This window comes from Schistocerca cancellata, chromosome 2 (genome assembly GCF_023864275.1).
Source record: "Schistocerca cancellata isolate TAMUIC-IGC-003103 chromosome 2, iqSchCanc2.1, whole genome shotgun sequence".
NCBI classification, from domain to species: domain Eukaryota; kingdom Metazoa; phylum Arthropoda; class Insecta; order Orthoptera; family Acrididae; genus Schistocerca; species Schistocerca cancellata.
The window spans coordinates 14794130-14814959 of NC_064627.1; the positions used below are offsets into that span (position 1 = coordinate 14794130).

Here is a 20830-nt window from a genome sequence, read left to right on the forward strand (position 1 = left end):
CTCTGATGGGCGCCATGCGTCTCCAAGATGGGTGAACAGCAGCAGTATTGCTGAGCGTTCTGGTAGTGACGTCCTGTCCCAGGGAAGTGGGTTGTGAATTTCAGATCAATATATGCTCCCAAACTGTAAACTACATGTTGCCTTATGATGCAATATAATTGCATAGAACAGAAGAGCTTTCAATTCTTTTTGGTAGTGAGAATTGAGAATTGGTTAAGGCTTCAAGATTCTAGCACAGGAGAAGTTGCAATGGTGAAGAAGTCCACATGAAGAATAACTAAACTTTTTGTCTGAACAGTACTTTAAGAGGCAGCAGTTCAGAGTTTAAGAATAACAGCACACTCAGTATGAACTGCACAATACTTCAGACACAGGGAATACTTCAACATATACAGTGGAACAGGTCTCATTTAATCTTTCAACATTTCTATGTTTTAAACATCTTAAAAAAAATAGGAAACACAAAAAACTAAAGCTGAGTTACTGAAGATATTTTAAATCTTTATGTGTGTCTACAATTATGGAATTAGAATCTCTTCAAGCAACTAGAGATGCTATGACCATAAACATGAAGAATTTAATGATAAGAAAGAGAATTTTCTGCAAAGTTTGGACTGAGGACAAAATGAGAGGTAGATTACAATCCAGAATACAGAATTTTGAAACCAGTGTACTTTAAAAGTGACTAAATGAGTTTGTAGTGTAATAAAATTATACAATTTCTGAATACACAGACTTACCTGTGATGTTTCATTGTTATCTTTAGTAATGTCTGCATTATCATGCAGACCATAAACCTCAGGTGATGTAATGAGAGGTAAAGTGCGTATGTATTCCAAACATCCCTCAATAGAGGTGTCCTGTGGAACATAATAGAGTCCACTGCTGGAAAACGCATACCTATAATGCATAAAAATTCAAAATGAATAAGTTTATGATTCTGCAACCATATAAAAATCCTCTTAGGCTATTGCACAGAAATTATCAATAACTAAAGCAAAAACATGGAAAACAATGGTATCTTGATAATAAAAAAACAACTGCTCCTCAGCACTGACATAATACAAGGGTTGGAACTTAAATAGCGGCAACTATTTATTCACAACGGATGCAAAAGAGTTACGTGTTTGCACCTGTTACTGTCCTTCAAAGTAGTCACCATCATTGTGTAGAATCAGTTGCTCATTGTGTAGAACCAGTTGCCAGCAATGTGGAAGGCATAGTATACCATTAGTAGAGCCTGTTCTGTTGATGGTGTGAATGGAGCAGTCTAAAGTTATGGTGGTTCTTGTGTAAGACTGTGATGGAGTTATCCTAAAGCATTACATTCCTCCATGGCATACTGTCAATGCATAGTATTACTATTCATTTTTGGAGCATAACCTGCGACCAGCTATGCAAAAGAACAGGCGGTACTTTCTGTGCAAACCACCCATCATTTTGCACAACAGTGCGCCAGCGCATACAGCGCTGCAAATGCTGAAGATAACCATTCAGTGGGAAACATTGAGGACAACTTAAAGATTTTATATCTAGCAGAAAAAGGAGCCACTATGAATATATTAGAAGAATTAGAAATACACACACACAAAAACAGCACCGCAGACTATATCTTTAACGAACAAACAGAGTTGGCTAACACCCCTTTCCTGAAAAATTTCCAAAAATTACTTTCCAGCCTCCAAAGCAAATAATATTAATACACTTATCTGCAGATCAAGTAGAAAATTTATATGTTACTATAATTCTCATGCTGCCAAATGTAATAAAATAATATACTATTTTACCTATACAGTTCTAAATATATATAAAAAACTTTATAATTAAATTAGCATTAACAGATTTTAAAAAAAAATTCAATCTCTCTGTACTAATGTAAAAGACATTACAGTTTTGTAAAAGAATATATGATCCTTTCCAAACATAGGACATCATTGTCAAATGTTACGATATATCATAGCATCTGTGGCATCCATATGTTTGTAAGCTCTTTGTATGTACCAAAACATATGGTGCGTGGTTGGAATGATCTCAGCGACAAATCTAAAGTGTACAGTGAGAACTATTACATGTGCAACAACGAGGATGCAGTGGGAATGCATTTACATTGATTGGATGAACGTTATGGAAACAATCACTCGAAACCGACGTTCCACGCAAGTCACATGCAACGAAAATCTGCAACGCAACCATCTGTGTGTGGCGTGTTTGTAATTATGTTTTATTTATATTTTAGGACAATTAATCTATAAAAACACACCGTCTGATGATGAATCACAACGATTCGAAACTGGTAATGGTTCCCTTTGAATAAAGGAACTCAAGATAAATTTGTGGCTGGTTGCTGTCCTAACACCATCAACATCTGTCTTCAAAAACAGCCACGGTCTCCAACATATCATCATATGACAAAATTGCATGGAACACAAGTGTCAGAGCAAGCAATGGAAACATGCGACTTCACCACCTTCAAAGAAATGAAAGACCATGCACACCAGTTCTGGTATCTACATCTACATCTACATCCAAACACCAAAAGCCACCTGTGTGTGGCGGAGGGTAGCTTGAGTACCTCTATCGGTTCTCCTTTCTATTCCAGTCTCGTACTGTTCGTGGAAAGAAAGATTGTTGGTATGCCTCTGTGTGAGCTCTAATCTCTCTGATTTTATTCTCATCACAAGATATACATAGGAGGGAGCAATATACTGCTTGACTCTTCGGTGAAGGTATGTTCTCGAAACTTTGACAAAAGCCCGTACCGAGCTACTGAGCGTCTCTCCTGCAGAGTCTTCCACTGGAGTTTATCTATCATCTCTGTAACGCTTTCGCGATTGCTAAATGATGCTGTAACGAAGCGCACTGCTCTCTGTTGGATCTTCTCTATCTCTTCTATCAACCCGATCTGGCACAGATCCCACGCCAGTGAGCAGTATTCAAGCAGTGTACTATAACCTCAAGAGGTGTACTATAACCTACTTCTTTTGTTTACAGACTGCATTTCCTTAGGATTCTTCCAATGAATCTCAGTCTGCCATCTGCTTTACCGACGATTAATTTTATATGGTCATTCCATTTTAAATCACTCCTAATACCTACTCCCAGATAATTTATGGAATTAACTTCTTCCAGTTGCTGACCTGCTATATTGTAGCTAAATGATAAAGCATCTTTCTTCCTATGTATTCGCAGCACATTACTCTTGTCTACATTGAGATTCCATTGCCATTCCCTGCACTGTGTGTCAAATAAAACGGCTCTGAGCACTATGGGACTCAACATCTGTGGTCATCAGTCCCCTAGAACTTAGAACTACTTAAACCTAACTAACCTAAGGACATCACACACATCCATGCACGATGCAGGATTCGAACTTGCGACCGTAGCGGTCGCGCGGTTCCAGACTGACGCGCTTAGAACGGCACGGACACACCGGCCGGCTCACTGTGTGTCAATTCGTTGCAGATCCTCCTGCATTTCAGTACAATTTGCCATTGTTACAACCTCTCGATATACTACAGCATCATCCGCAAAAAGTCTCAGTGAACTTCCAATGTCATCCACTAGGTCATTTATATATATTGTGAATAGCAACAGTCCTACGAAACTTCCCCACAGCACTCCTGAAATCGTGTAACATTACGAGTCAAGATAGCTGTAACGGAGATTGAATAGCGTAAAGTTATCATTAAAAACGCACGCCACGCGATTTAATTGAATAGCGTAAAGTTATCATTAAAAACACACGCCGCGTGATTTGTGACGATTTGGTTGGTCATAATAGTAGTAACATGCTTTTGAATACAATTAAAATATAAAGGCGATACCTGTTTGGTGTTATTGGAAACAATATGTAGTAAATTAATGAGTAAGGTAGCTGATCCTATAAGAAGAGGTGAAATTGGGCATATTAAGGTGTTTTGCGTTATGTCGACTAAGCCCATGATACGGCGTCTTTTTTTCCATTTACTCTTAGAAAAAAAAAAAACAAGTAACGAAGTGCTAATTGTGCGTTGTGAAAAATATAGGGGCGAATTTTAAATAGCTACAGTGTGTAATCAGACTAACAAATGGACATTCAGTTACGCAAAATAGCGGACAGCGAAGTGTGGTCATTAAATTGAGTACACCTACAGGGCGGTCAATTCCGGGATAAGTCTATTCGCATCTCACGAAGACGCGGTATTGAGACCGTTCTTTTTTTTTTTATTATATCACGGAGAGCGGGCTTCAAGTTATAAAAAGGAGAAAAGCTGTATCATTATCATTGACTGTTGGTGTTAAGCAACCAAAACTGTTCATCAAAGGGTTTCGGTGAATGAGTGGTGAATGCGGAATGAAACTGTGAACGAAGTTATATTAAATAAAGCAGAAGAGACAAGACAGTTTGATCGTATCTGTTATTATTCCATCAACCGTAACATTTCTTCTCGTTGTACAAAGCCTTTATAGACGATCGTTATGACAATTTGCTTTGAAGGGATCTCATTACGAGTTAAGTTTTGGGGACCTGGTCAACAAGGGATAGTTCGTAGATCTTAACTACTGCAGCTATTCTGGAATCAGGTGCTACCGTGACCGTTGTGTGTTGTCAATGGCTTAAGGTCATCACATCTCATGCTCTAAGATCAACGCGCCTTTCCTCTTGGTATAACGGTGTCTCACGGTCACAACGACAACGCCGACGGCGAATGAAGATACGGTAGAAGTGGCGCCACAACGTGCGGCTCGATCGAGGATTGCTGCATCGAGTCGAGTGTCATCCGGATTCACGAACCCTAGAGTTGGAAAATATTGTAGCAGCCAGGGAGTCTGTCCAATGAAAGAGGTATTCTTCAATAATCGCTAAAAGTGAGCGATACTACCAGGTATGATTAAGATAACTGTATAATTATAAAAAAAAAGAAGTTGAGACTTGTGATTTCGGTCGATAAATATATAAATACATAGTGAAAATAAGTGTATGTCTTGGTAGTGAATAATCATGTCAAAACGAACGAAAAGAATACATCTTAATGTGCAGTTGAGTAGAGTAATGAGTAGAGAGAGAGAGGAAAGTGAAGAGGATATGGATGATGCATCCCATGAGCTCAATCTGGGACAGGAGACATGTACAGATAATAATACAGTTATTGATTTAGAGCCGTTAGGAGATTCAAATACAATGATAAGTAAGGTAAGCAGCGTGGGAGAACATAAAGATCTTGAGGTTTCGGAAGTAGATCAGCAAGTTGATCCTCAAAATGGAAATATTAATCAAAAAATGTTTGATATGCTGGTATCAATAAATACTCAAATGGGTGTAATGAATGGAAGACTTGGTTCACTAGAAAAAGATAATAAGCAATTAAAAGGGGACAATCAAAAGTTAAACGAAAAATTTGAGGCCAAATTTGGTTCATTAGAAGTTAAAATGGATTCTTTGGAAAGCAAACTAAACCCCTTTGATTATAAACTGGAAAATACTAAGAAAGAATTAAAGGCGGACTGGGAGACTCAATTAAATGCGAAATTTGGAGAACTAGATGTAGAGTTTTCTAACACCTTAGAAAGGCAATATAATAATTTAATGGGAAAACTTCATGACTTAGAAAAGAAATATGAGGTAGTTTCGAAGAGTTATGATGGCCTGTCCAATAGGATGGTTAAGTGTGAAAGCAGCTGTTTCAATGCTAGCACACAGATAGAAGAGCTTTTGAAACAAATAGTCGAGTTTGAGTCCGATGCTCGTAAGGGGATTGACAAGTATTTAGTAGATCAAACTAAAAGACTTGATGAAGATCTATCTGAATGGATAGAAATAAAAGGAAATGTAATTGTAGACAAGGTTAAGACTACTATTGGATCCCAGCCAAATGAAAATATCAATGAGCACCTACGTAGAAATGATGAATTAATTAAGCTCTTCACTAGCGAAATTCAGAAAATAAAAGAGAAAATAGTTAATGAGTTACCTAAATGGCAAAAGGAAACCAATCATAAATTGTGGTGAAAATTTGCATTTGGAAGTTGATGATTCGGTTGGTAAAGATGATGATTCTTTTGGTCAGCGAGGATATTTGTCTTCTTTAAAGGTGGTAACAGCATTTTTAAAAGTAGACAATTCCCAACATTCTCCACTGAAAAGAACAACCTGCATTCAAAAATCTTTATCAATAATTTCAAAAGAATATTTCCACGTAGCTGGTCAGAACATGACCGACTTCAATTTATAGTATCCAAAATTATCGGAGAAGCCGCATTATGGACCGCTGAAGTAAGTGAAAGTTGCCATACTTGCGCTGAGTTTGAACAACTTTTTTGGCTAAATACTGGTCGTCGAGTAAACAAGAGAAATTAAGAAAAGAGGTTTACCAACCTGAGTATTTTAACAGTAAAAGGAGTACTTTAAGGCAATATTTTGAAAAGTACATAAATAAGACACGTTATTGGAGTGATCCAATTTCTCACAAGGAAGTGATCAGAATTTTGAAGGGAAGGTTGCCCATAAATATACGTGAAAAGTTAATAAATGTTCCTGACCACGATGTAGAACAGTTCTTGTCGGTGATTGACTCTATAGATATGATTATGGAAGACGCAAGACAAATGAGTGGTAATCAAATGTCGACTCACACTCATAGTAATACGAATAATTATAATAATAATAATAATTTAACATATGATAATAATAATACCGAAAACCAGGTCAAACCTGCGTCACAGGAGCGTGGACAATCTTCATCCTATGGTTGCAATAAAAACAATGATTATAATAAATATAGAAGAGATACTTACTGTGCTAGAGGTAAACCTCGATATGGTGACGCGAATGTGCATAGTAGTGATATTAATAAGAGTAACAGGTACCCAAGTGATGATCCCAATTGTATTCGACCTTGGGAAGATAATTCGAAGCATAATGTTCATCGGCAGGATGGAACAAATGCCTCGAGTCCTCATCCAGCACAAGGAGTTATACCAATGGGCGAAGGAGCCTCCAATGTGCGATGGGGTGAATACCATAACTCGGATCATACTGTACGGATTGTGGAAGTTCATGAACCCCCACCGAAGACTCAACGAGATAGATTAAACTAATACCTGTCACCAAATGCCTTCCTAGGATGACTGGAAAGGAGAAGGAAGGCAAGCATCAATTTGAACTGAGAGTATTAAGGTACAATAATGATCAGGATATAAGGAATGAATTAATTGAAGAAAAACCTGAAGTTTCTAATAAATGTGGACAAATTTTACAGGCAATGATTCCAACAAGTATAAATAACGTTGATGTTGAAATATTAATTGATACTGGAGCAACTATTAGTGTCATGACGCTGGACTGTTTAAAACAGATAAGCCGAGGGGTAAAAATACCCACTTTTCCTATCACAGGATGTACCGTGTCTGGCACGTTCACCGCAAAAATGCAAAAAGTTGTGAAACAGGTACATGTCGACGTTACAATCCGGGGGGCTCAAATAGAAAGTACATTCCTGGTTGTTCCTAAAATGACAGTACCATGTATCTGGGGTTTGGATTTTTTATGTGACACCTGTGCAATCATTAATTTAGAGAAAGGTGAATGTATATTTAATTCCAATGGTAATGTTTTGACAGCCACCCTGAGAAAGGGCCGAGTAATTCCAAATCAGTTGTGTATGAATCTAATGGTAAAATATGTCAGTATTGATGATGAAAATGTGTATGATATATGCCTTATTGAATGTTCTGAAGAAATGATTGATAAAATGTCATTGCAGGAAAAGGTGTTAGAATCAGAATATTTATCTGTTATCCAAAGGGACGAACTGTACTACTTGTTGAAAGTCATTTATCGGCTTAGTTTCATTTTTTCGACGATTTTTACCCAATCAGTTAGGAAGCCAAGACTGTTTGTTACGGCTGTTAAGAAAAAATGTCATGTGGGAGTGGAATTCCGAATGCACGCAAGCTTTTGATAACATCCGCAATGCTTTGACTAATGTTCCACTGTTACATCATCCGAGACTTGATCAAGATTTTTATATTGCTGCGTATGCTTCTGAAACAGGATTGGGTGCCACTCTTTTCCAGATGGACAATTCAGAAGATATCAGTACCATCAAAATAATTGGGTTTGCCAGCAGAACACTCTCTAGCTGTGAACGCGCATATTGTACTACTGAATTGGAAGTACAGGCCGTGGTCTGGTCCCTTAGAAAGTTTTGCTATTTTGTATATGGAAAGAAGATCATTGTATTCTGTGACCACAAAGCTTTATCTTTTATTTTAACAGGAAGGATGTTCCATTCACGTTTAACCCGGTGGGCCTTGCTACTGCAAGAATATGATATTACGCTCAAATACATCAGAGGGAAAGACAACATCATAGCCAATGCTCTTTCAAGACTACCGAAAAGAAAGAATGACGACGAGTGTGAAGAACGGACTATTGACTTTAAAGTCATGAATTTATCAAGGCAATATTGTGAGAGGCAGATTTCACAGCTATGTCGAAGTCTTCCACAACTGCAAGAAGATGATAAGTTGTGGAAAGCCATTAGGCATGCTGTTGAAAGCAAAACGCTAAGTCACTCTCAAGAACAGTATGAATTAAAATCCGGAATACTGTATCGAAAGAAGGATGAAGAAGATGTTTGGAAAGTTTGTGTTCCAAATAAATATTTAGAATCACTAGTATGGTACACTCACTTGAATTGGGGTCATTTTGGTGCCGCTAAATGTACAGCCAAAATAGCACAATACTGCTATCATCCAAATTTGGGACATATAGCTACAAATATTCTTAAGAAGTGCAAAATATGTCAGAAGGCGAAACCCATAAACTATTGTCGGAAGATAGAATTACATCATATCATCCCACAACAACCTTTAATGTTGGTGTCATGTGATGTCTGTGGACCATGTCCCATGACACGTGGACGGTTCAAATATGTATTGGCTTTCTATGATCTCTTTTCAAAATATGTGAAATTATATCCTTTGAAAAATCTCCACGTTCGACCCATGTTACGCAAATTTATCAACAACTATATAACTGAGCTTGGCAAACCTATAATGGTCTTGACAGACAACGCTGCTTATTATACCAGCAAAGTATGGAGAGACACTATGAAAGAACAAGGAATCCAACACATTTACATCTCAAGATTTTACCCTTGTGGAAATCCGGTTGAGAGAATCTTCCAAGAGTTGAACCGATTTTTACGGACGTACATACCCAAACAACATTATAAATGGATCGATTGGATTTATGAATTTGAGAAAGTGTATAATGACTTACCACACTTATCGACAGGTTATTCACCTAACCAAATAGTATTTGGTGAAAGTATTGTGCCAGAATGGATGAAGAAATTACCTGCGATAGAACAAAAGATTACCAAGAAAGAAGATATGGTGAAGAAGGTCTACAAAAACCTGAAGCATCAAGCACAATTGAGAAAAACACGTTTTGATAAAAATGTGAAGAAAGTAGTCACATATGATGTAGGGGAAGAAATTTTATTGAGAAATCACCCAAAAGCATCAACCAGGAAAAGACTGAATAAGAAATGGCAATATTTATATACAGGTCCATACAAAATAATGAAAATACCTCATGAAGGGAGCTACCTCCTGGCAGATTGTGATACTGATGTAATTAAAGGCTTGTTCCCTCACATAGACCTGAAGAAGTATTATCAATAAGGAGCAAAATATAGATTCAAGAAACACTGAATGATACCAAGACTACACTCAGTGGACTAAATAAAAGCACCAGTGGATAAATACGTACTTATACTAACTTACAAAGAAAATTAAAGAATGTACCGACGATTTCCATGAGATACATTCTTGGTATCAGCAACAATGTCGACGCTGAAATACGATTTATCCTCTCACCGAACAGCGAGGATGGATGAGTTAAAAGTGGAATTAAGAGGAACAGAAAAGGACCAAATCCTCTCTGGTTAAACAAGTGGCCTCTGTCTGGAACCCTCTTCAAGACATCACAGTCTGGAGGGCCGTGTAACATTACGAGTCAAGATAGCTGTAACGGAGATTGAATAGCGTAAAGTTATCATTAAAAACGCACGCCGCGCGATTTAATTGAATAGCGTAAAGTTATCATTAAAAACGCACGCCGCGCGATTTGTGACGATTTGGTTGGTCATAATAGTAGTAACATGCTTTTGAATACAATTAAAATATAACGGCGATACCTGTTTAGTGTTATTGGAAACAATATGTAGTAAATTAATGAGTAAGGTAGCCGATCCTATAAGAAGAGGTGAAATTGGGCATATTAAGGTGTTTTGCTTTATGTCGACTAAGCCCATGATACGGCGTCTTTTTTTCCGTTTACTCTTAGAAAAAAAAAAACAAACAAGTAACGAAGTGCTAATTGTGCGTTGTGAAAAATATAGGGGCGAATTTTAAATAGCTACAGTGTATAATCAGACTAACAAATGGACATTCAGTTACGCGAAATAGTGGACAGCGAAGTGTGGTCATTAAATTGAGTACACCTACAGGGCGGTCAATTCCGGGATAAGTCTATTTGCATCTCACGAGGGACGCGGTATTGAGACCATTTTTTTTTTTATTATATCACGGAGAGCGGGCTTCAATTTATAAAAAGGAGAAAAGCTGTATCATTATCATTGACTGTTGGTGTTAAGCAACCAAAACTGTTCATCAAAGGGTTTCGGTGAATGAGTGGTGAATGCGAAATGAAACTGTGAACGAAGTTATATTAAATAAAGCAGAAGAGACAAGACAGTTTGATCGTATCTGTTATTATTCCATCAACCGTAACATTTCTTCTCGTTGTACGAAGCCTTTATAGACAATCGTTATGACAATTTGCTTTGAAGGGATCTCGTTACGAGTTAAGTTTTGGGGACCTGGTCAACAAGGGATAGTTCGTAGATCTTAACTACTGCAGCTATTCTGGAATCAGGTGCTACCGTGACCGTTGTGTGTTGTCAATGGTTTAAGGTCATCATATCTCATGCTCTAAGATCGACGCGCCTTTCCTCTTGGTATAACGGTGTCTCACGGTCACAACGACAATGCCGATGGCGAATGAAGATAGGGTAGAATCACTCTTACTTTGGAAGACTTCTCTCCATTGAGAATGACATGATGCAGTCTGTTATCTAGGAACTCTTCAATCCAATCACACAATTGGTCTGATAGTCCATATGCTCTTACTTTGTTCATTAAACAGCTGTGGGGAACTTTATCAAACGCCTTGCGGAAGTCAAGAAACACAGCATCTACCTGGGAACCCGTGTCTATGGCTCTCTGAGTCTCATGGACGAATAGCATGAGTTGGGTTTCACATGATCGTCTTTTTAAAAACCCATGCTGATTCTTATAGAGTAGATTTATAGTCTGCAGAAATGTCATTATACTCAAACACAATACATGTTCGAAAATTCTACAACTGATAGATGTTGGAGATATACGTCTATAGTTCTGCACATCTGTTCGACGTCCCTTCTTCAAAATGGGGATGACCTGTGCCCTTCTCCAATCTTTTGGAATGCTACGCTCTTCTAGAGACCTACGGTACACCTCTGCAAGGAGGGGGCAAGTTCCTTCGTGCACTCTGTGTAAAATCGAACTGGTATCCCTTCAGGTCCAGCGGCTTTCCTCTTCTGAGTGATTTTAATTGTTTTTCTATCTCTCTGTCATCTATTTTGATATCTACCATTTTGTCATCTGTGCGACAATCTAGAGAAGGAACTACAGTGCAGTCTTCCTATGTGAAATAGCTTTGGAAAAAGACATTTAGTATTTCGGCCTTTAGTCTGTCATCCTCTGTTTCAGTACCATTTTGGTCACAGAGTATCTGGACATTTTGTTTTGATCCACCTATCGCTTTGACATAAGACCAAAATTTCTTAGGATTTTCTGCCAAGTCAGTACATAGAACTTTACTTTCAAATTCGTTGAACGTCTCTCGCATAGCCCTCCTCGCACTACATTTTGCTTCGTGTAACTTTTGTTTGTCTGCAAGGCTTTGGTTATGTTTATGTTTGCTGTGAAGTTCCCTTTGCTTCTGCAGCAGTTTTCTAACTCGGTTGTTGTACCACGGTGGCTCTTATCCATCTCTTACGATCTTGCTTGTCACGTACTCATCTAATGCATATTGTACAATGGTTTTGAACTTTGTCCACTGATCCTCAACATTATCTATACTTGAGATAAAACTTTTGTGTTGAGCCGTCAAAGTACTCTGAAATCTGCTTTTTGTCACTTTTGCTAAACAGAAAAATCTTCCTCCGTTTTTTAATATTTCTATTTATGGCTGAAATCACCGATGCTGTAACCCCTTCATGATCGCTGATTCCCTGTTCTGCGTTAACTGTTTCAAATAGTTTGGGTCTGTTTGTCACCAGAAGGTCTTAATATGTTATCGCCATGACTCGGTTCTCTGTTTAACTGCTCAAAGTAGTTTACAGATAATGCACTTAAAAAAATTTCACTGGATTCTTTGTCCCTGCTACCTGTTATAAACGTCTGAGTCTCCCAGTCTATATCTGATAAATTAAAATGTCCACCCAAAACTATAACATGCTCAGGAAATCTACTCAAAATATTTTCCAAATTTTCCTTCAGGTGTTCTGCCACCACAGCCGCTGATCCAGGAGGCCTATACAGACATCCAATTACCATGTTTGAGCCTGCTTTAACTGTGACCTTCACCCAAATTATTTCATATTTCGGATCTCTGTCAATTTCCTTCGCTACTATTGCACTTTTTATTGCCTCCCCTTTCACTGTCCAGCCTGTATCTGAGGTATACATTCCAATCTGAGTTTAGAATTTCATTACTGTTTACATCTGGCTTCAGCCAACTTTCCGTCCCTAGTACTATGTGGGCATTGTGACCGTTTACTAATGAGAGCAGTTCTGGAACGTTCCTATAGATGCTCCTGCAGTTTACTATTACCACATTAATATTGTCATTCCCTGTTGCGTTTTGCCTACTGCTACCTTGTCGCGTCTCAGAAAGCGTCTTGCCGGGCCTAGGGAGGCAATTCTCTAATCTAAAAAAAACCCACATGTGCACTCCACACGTACTCCGCTACCCATGTAGGCGCTTCCTGCATGTAGTGCATGCCTGACCTTTTCAGGGGGACCATACATTTCTCCAGCCGATAGCGGAGGTCGAGAAATTTGCACCTCAGATCTCCACAGAATCGTCTGAGCCTCTGGTTTAAGCCTTCCACTTGCCTCCAAACCAGAGGACCACAATCGGTTCTGGGAACAACACTAAAAATAGTTAGCTCAGATTCCACTCTAGAAGTGAGGCCTTCTGCCTTCACCAACTCCGCCAACTGCCTGTATGAACTGAGGATGACCTCTGAATTCCGGACGGCTGGAGTCATTGGTGCCAACATGAGCAACAATTTGCAGTCAGGTGCACCCAGTGCTCTCTATCGCCGCCGGCAGGGCCTCCTCAACATCTCGGATGAGACCCCCGGCAAGCAGACAGAGTGAACACTGGCCTTCTTCCCTGACCTTTCTGTTATTTCCCTAAGGGGCTCTATCATCTGCCTAACATTGGAGTTGCCAATCACTATTAAACCCCTCCTGCCGTGTGCCTGCTCGGACCTTGCTGAAAGACTGGCCACATGTCCACTCAGAGGCAGAGAGGGCAATGCCACATGGCCAGCCTCCACACTGACCCTCCCCCTTGGGGAGAGGGTGACCCAACCTCGCCCGGTACCTGCGAAGATGTCTCGACAGCAGGGACCATGGATGAAGCATGAAACACCTGGGATGTAACCATGTGATGCACCAGACTCCCCACTGCCACTACACTCCGAGGCAGCAGCCTGAAGACGGCTGACCACGGCCATCAGCAGTTTAAGCTGTTTGCGAACAGTGGCCAGCTCCTCCTGTGTCCGTACACAGCAGTCACACATCCTATCCATCCTATGAAATCAACAGTTAACTGTAGAAAGTTAAGTAATCAACTTTTAATGAGACTGCTAATTCACTAAAGGCGGCTGATAGCAGACTAAACTGTGGTTACAGACACTTCTCGTTGGAAACAATGAAAATAAGCACTAACTGTCTCTGGACTGTATTCAAAACAAACATGAAATCTATGGAACACTATTAATAGTTCTCAAAAATTAAAGCTTCCTAAAAGCAAAAACACATGGAAAAAGAAGTGACAAGTAAGAAAAACACAGTTAATACTTAAATTTACGTAGCATGCTGCATAGGAGATGTGAATCAGACGGCAGTTTACTTACTGTTGGCACAATTTCCCCATTGCTACACTAGCTGGTCAGTTCCATCCTTGAAGAAGCTCATAATGTCCTTATTTTTTGACCACGAGGACCCAATGCTTGTCGAGTTCCTGGGACATTATCAAACCACCTTAGAGAACCTTAGATGAGCCATCAAGTCAAAAACACTGAGGCATGTTGTCCAATGGCATTATCCTCCTGCATGGTAATGTCCACCAAGACACGGCCAATGTGGTGAAGACAACATTGAAGCAGTTTCAGTGAGAAAGCTGGAACATCCACTGTACAGTCCCGACTTATCACCGTGTGATTTTCGTGTAGTTGGACCTCTAAAACAAGCTACTCGCAGACATCGATTCGCAACGGACAATGAACTAAGTGATTGGGTCCAGGTCTGGATCCGACTGCAGTCTACTAGATTCTTCAAGGATGGAATGGGCCGGCTAGTGTAGCAATGGGGAAAACGTGCCAACAGTTTCGCGACTATTTTTGAATATGTGAACTGTGTACATCTACATTTCTGAGTTAATAAAATCATTACCATTACTTTACACTAGTGACCAGGGTTCATTTGAATGTCCATATAGATTTGTCAAAAACCACAATCAACATTTTAAATGCGGCGTTACATTTTATTCCATTTATCAAGTAAAACTAATGCAAATTCTGTGGTGTCACCGCCAGACACCACACTTGCTAGGTGGTAGCTTTTAAATCGGCCGCGGTCCGCTAGTATACGACGGACCCGCGTGTCGCCACTGTTAGTGATGGCAGACCGAGCGCCGCCACATGGCAGGTCTAGAGAGACGTACTAGCACTCGCCCCAGTTGTATAGCTGACTTAGCGAGCAATGGTTCACTGACAAATACGCTCTCATTTGCCGAGACGATAGTTAGCATAGCCTTCAGCTACGTCTGTTGCTACGATCTAGCAAGGCGCCATTACCAATTGATATTGAGATTGCACTTATGTATAATCAAGACCTATGTTCTCCAATTACGGAATAAAGTTAAGTATTACTTCAACGACGTACTTTATTTGCTATATTAATAACCTTGTAATGTTCCAGACCTCACGCCAGTCTGCGTGAGCTTATCGCGTGCATTTCGGCCTCCTCTAACTACAAGGTGTTGGCACGTCTGCCAACACTTCAAATTCCTTGATCCAACTTTCTAGAAAGTATAAACTCACCAAGCACTCAAAAACATATTTAAACTTTTCATCTGTCAAATACTCAAAGCTGGGTGGAGTGGTCGTGCAGTTAAGAGGCGCCATGTCACTGATTGTGTGACCCCTCCTGCCGGAGATTCGAGTCCTCCCTCAGGCAAGGGTGTGTGCGTTGTTCTTAGCATAAGATAGTTTAAGTAATGTGTAATTCTAGGGACTGATTACATCAGCAATTTGGTCCCTTAGGAATTCACACACATTTGAACATTTTGAAATACTCAAAATGATGCAAACATACATCAAAGAATGTGTGTGCCAACAAGATAAAACAGTTGAGAAACAGATGTATAAAGCCCACAAAATTAAAACATTCTTGTTACTTTTTGAACACACATCATAGATATATAACACTTTCAGGCTCAGAAAACTCTTAAATATATCGTTACATTGTAATGTTATGATACAATTAAGGAATATATGAAAATAACATTTCATACCAAATTAATAAGGAAGCACTTGAGAGAAAAATAATGCAAAAATAACTATAGTTTTGGTATTAAAGACAACACTTACATTGGCTCCTCAACAACTCTTTTATTGTAGTAGATGGCAAGGAGAGAAAGCAGAAGTCTTCGGTCCTTGTCATCTGTTACACGACCTCCATAGTTACATTCTCCTGTGAGGTATGTAAGAGCTTCATATGGTACTTCTTTATAATCATTCAAAAACATCTGAGAAATTAATAAGGTTTCAAAATTTGAACTTTCATAAAGAAGAACAGCATAAAATTAAATGCACAAATAAAAGCAAAGCAGGATACCTTATAAGGTCATAGTGGAATTATCTGCCTTCTAGTCAGAAAAGAAATTATCAAGATAAAACATGACAAAAATTTTGACAACAGGATGGAAAAATGGAAATGCTGTACTAAGATGAATGTGAGATGTGAATAGACTACCAGTCAGTCCAGATTAAAATTATAGAGTAGTTCTAATAATTTGTTTGTAGGTAGTGGGTAATTAACTGTCCTTAAGAGTCTCATTCTTGGTGCAATGATTCCTGTTTTGCACTTTAATATCAGATCATAAAATGATCAGTGAGCCAAAAATCTTAAATATAGAGACCTGAAGATGTACTTGGAAACGTCACATTGTGCATTAACTAAGTGGTGCAGTATTTCCCACAAGAATTGTCTCCTCTGCTATAGACAAGATACTGTTAGTTAGATACATTTATTTCCACAGGAGACGCCTGTGCATAAGAGGACAAAGCCCTGGTATCAATTATGTTTATGTCATTTCTTTCCATCAATCCACTAATGAGACTGAAGAGATGTTTGCTGCTGTTGGTTTCACCAGCCTTAGTTTGTTATTTTTTACCTGCATATATTCATGCTCCCACTTACACATAAGTCTTTTCCTCCTCAACTAGGTAGTGGCACCCAGAGGGACAATATGGGATGGTACCCTATTTTCAATGCAAGCACCCCTTGCTACCACGTCAACTTATTTCCTTAGATTCCGATATGGTCCAGTATTCAGGAGAATGAAAGTTCCTTCACTTTGTCTAGTGGATACTTTTGCTAATGATCTAAAGAGCACTTTGGCACATGAGCAGATGAGAAAATTATTAGGTCTTCTGCACCTCATCAGCTCCAAAGCCTGTGGGACTGTACAGAGATCTGCATAAAATATTGTACATTAGTCTAAAAGTTCAAAAGACACTCAGTGGACAGTAGGTAAATAACTATTAAATTTGTATGTTCATCTTAATATTCTCAGAAGGCTTGTTTCAAAGTAAAATGTGGTGCACAAAATTTATTGTACTAGTTCAAATTTAAAAACACCCTAGTTCTCACTATTAACAAGGGAGACACTTGTTACAACCTTTACTGAGAGTCTGCACACTGTTAGGTACAAATGACTGAAAAAATTAGCTTAGGACAATCCTGGAAATGACCAGAAAGGCGCTATGTTATTCACTGTGAAAGTTTGCTATATTTATAAAACAGACTTGTTCCACGGCATACCCAAAGGTAGTGAATTGTGTTTTATTCATCTCGTGACGTACATTTACAATCCATTTGGATTGCGTGCAGGAGACGTGTCAAAAATTTATAAAACAATTACAATGGTTTTTACATTAATAAATAATAGCACTATAATAAATAACAACACTATAAGGATATTTCTTGGAATGTGTAACACACTGTACCCAGCTCAAATTTCCAGTTTATCCCACATGAATTCATCCACTGAGTAATAACACTTCAGTGTCAGTACCTCATATAGCTTTCTTTTAAGTGAACATAAATTCATCTACATCAACTTGTTCCCTTTTAATTTATTTCAAATTTTCATTCTCATGTATTGAGGTCCCTGGGCATACAGTCTGAGGCGGTGGGTGTGGAGCATCAAAATTTTCTTTTTTTCTGGTATCATGTGAATGGACAAAAAGGTTTCCCTCAAATAATTCATGTCTGGTGTACAAAAATATAATAATCTCATATATGTATAAGGATAGCAGAGTTAATATTTTAAGTTTTCTAAATAATGATCTAGATGGTTCTTTGTGATTTGCAGTGCACACATTTCGTATGATTTTTTTTCTGTATTTTTACTATCCGCACTATGTGAGTCGAGTTACCCAAAAAAACAATACCATACCTAATAATGGATTCAAAGTAGCTTGTATATGCTACTTTTCGTGTGTCGATGCAAGTTGCAGTTGATAATATTTGCATTGCAAATGCAAAGCTGCTCAGTTTGTTTGCCAGGTATTCCATATGTGCCTGCCAGCTCAAATTTTTTAGTACGTTTAAACCTAAGAATTTTAGTGAGTCAGCTTCTTCTATACCGGTACCTTGGTTGTTGTGTACAATACTAATCTGCTCACATTTTGACTGTTTGGATTTGAATAGATTCAACCCACTTAGCTGAAACCAAGTTTCTAAGGTACTGAGGGTACTGATCACAGATTTGGGAATTTTTTCTGAGTCCTGATCTCCAACTAAGACAGAAGTATCATCTGCGAACAGAACCGATGGGGAGCTGATATTTAACGGTAAGTCATTAACATAAAAGATAAATAGGACTGGGCCTAATATGGAGCCTTGTGGAACACCCTGAGATATTTTTTTTCCAGTCAGAAAAATAATATGTGCCATTTGAAGAAATATTAACTCTATGCTTTCTGTTGGATAAGTAGGATTTAAGCCATTGTGGGGCACTGCCGCTAATGCCATACTTTTCAAGTTTGTAAACAAGCAATGCATGGTTTATGGAATCAAACACCTTTGTGAGGTTGCAGAAAATTCCTGCCGCCTTATTTCTCTTATCTAATGATGTACTTAATTTCTCAATGAAACTGTTTACTTGTTTACTGCATTGAAGGTGCCTTTCTCCTGCTGAAAACCAAATTGATTGTTTAGAATGACAGAATATTTTGCAATGAAGTTTTGGACTTGTGCAACAGCAAGTTTTTCAGATATTTTAGATAGGACTGGGAGAATCAAGTTAGGATGATAATTTCCCATGATCTCTGTTGAACTCTTCTTGCAGAGTGGTTTGACTTCAGCATATTTCAGTACCTCTGGGAAACAGCCCTCTTCAAAACATTGATTTATTATCTGAGCTAGTGGGTTTGCAATTCTATTGTGTACCACTTGGGTGGGTATTCCATCTCAACCAGCAGATTTTTTGTTTCTTAATGTAAGAATAGCATTTTATACATCCTCCACAGAAACTTTTGAGAATTTCATAAAGTTTTCAGAGTTTTCACCTAGGCCAAAGGGATTTACTTTGTCGTGATAATCTGTTTCATCTACATCAGACTTTGTTACATTTGCAAAGAATTCATTAAGGGGGTAGGACGTCAAACGGGCCGACTTGGAGCAGTAGAGGCCCCACAGGACATTTTAATTTCCACTGTCTATACTTTTACAAATAAATTCATAAAACTTTGTCAGCATGACCAGGAAGGATTCAGAATTCATACTCATAGCAGCGGAAGTTCGAAAACATAAAGAAGTAATTTTTTTTGCATGTGAAATTTCATCATTTTTTTCACTTACTAATGGCAACATTTGTTGCTATAGATACACTTTTCTTCATAAGTAAGAGAGATGGTTTGATGAATTCTGCACAGCATACAAACCATATTTAAAGGTGTATGAAACTCTAGAATTTCCCAAATCTATTAAAAACTGTGTTAAAATTGAGGTAATTAACTACAAAATTTGTGTTTTTTCTAAACATGAAGTTTAAAATACAACAGATCATTCGTTTTTCATAAATTAAAAAAATTCTAGAGTTTCTTACACCTATAAGTATGGTATGTATGCTGTGCAAAATTCATCAAAGAATCTCTCTAACTTATGAAGAAAAGTGGACCTATAGCAACAAATGCAGCCATTAGTAAGTGAAAAAATGATGAAATTTCACATGTAAAAAAAAATATATATATTTTGTTATGTTTTCGAACTTACACTGCAATGAGTGTGAATCCTGAATTCTTCCTGGAGATGCTGGCAAAGTTTTATGAATTTATTTGTAAAAGTGTAGACACTGGAAATTAAAATGTCCTGTGATGCCTCTCCTGCTCCAAGTCGGCCTGTTTGAGAACCTACCCCCCTTAAAGTACTCTGGTATTTGAGTTGGATTTAAAATAGTATTTCCTTCAATGTCAATTTCTGCAATTTCTTGGTTACAGGCTTTAACACCTAACTCGGATTTAATGACTGACCACACAGCCTTTGTCTTATTTTTATGATTTAAAATTAGCCTGTTATTTGCCAATTATTTTGCTGCCTTGACAACTCTTTTAAATATGGTTTTATAGAGTCTACCATATTTAATGAAATCAGTATTTTTATTATATTTTAGTTCTCTGAGCAGTTGCCTTTTCCTTACACTGGAAATTTTTATGCCCTGGGTAATCCACTTTACTGTATTTGTTATTTTACTGCTGCAGAGTCTAGGTGGAAATGTTTCATTAAAGTCCCCAAGAAAACTATTAAGGAATTTCTCAAAGTTTTTGTCACTTGAGTTACAATAGTGAAAAGGCCATGTTTTATCTCTTAGCTTCTCACTAAATGTTAGCAAGTTTTCTTTGCTGAAGTTCCTGCTCATATGGGTTTTCATATGTGAAATGTTCCTGTCTGTCTGTGGCAGCACAATGAACAATGCACAATGATCTGAAATACCTAGATCTAGAAAAAATTTATACACATCTTCATGTACATAATTAGTTAGAACATTGTCTGCATGTTGCTGATTGCACATTTCAAAGAAATGGCATTTGAAACCATATTTCTTTACCAAGTCAGTGAATCTTGAAGCATGGCTTCTATCACATGTGATATAAATATTAAAATCATAAGCTATTACAACTTTTTTCTTTTTTCTCTACAACGGTCTTCTAGC

The 20830-nt window shown here is 38.2% G+C and overlaps 1 protein-coding gene across 1 annotated transcript in view; it reads right to left on the reverse strand.

Moving 5' to 3' along the window:
• The window catches only part of LOC126163202 (dynein axonemal heavy chain 3), a 1221238-nt gene that overhangs the window by 105078 nt on the left and 1095330 nt on the right, over nucleotides 1-20830 (reverse strand). Inside the window, exons 59-60 of the mRNA XM_049920156.1 lie at nucleotides 15981-16138; nucleotides 741-900 (exon numbers count right to left, since the gene is read on the reverse strand). Coding sequence (XP_049776113.1) covers nucleotides 741-900; nucleotides 15981-16138 — 318 coding nt within the window. The remainder of the gene's footprint in view (nucleotides 1-740; nucleotides 901-15980; nucleotides 16139-20830) is intronic.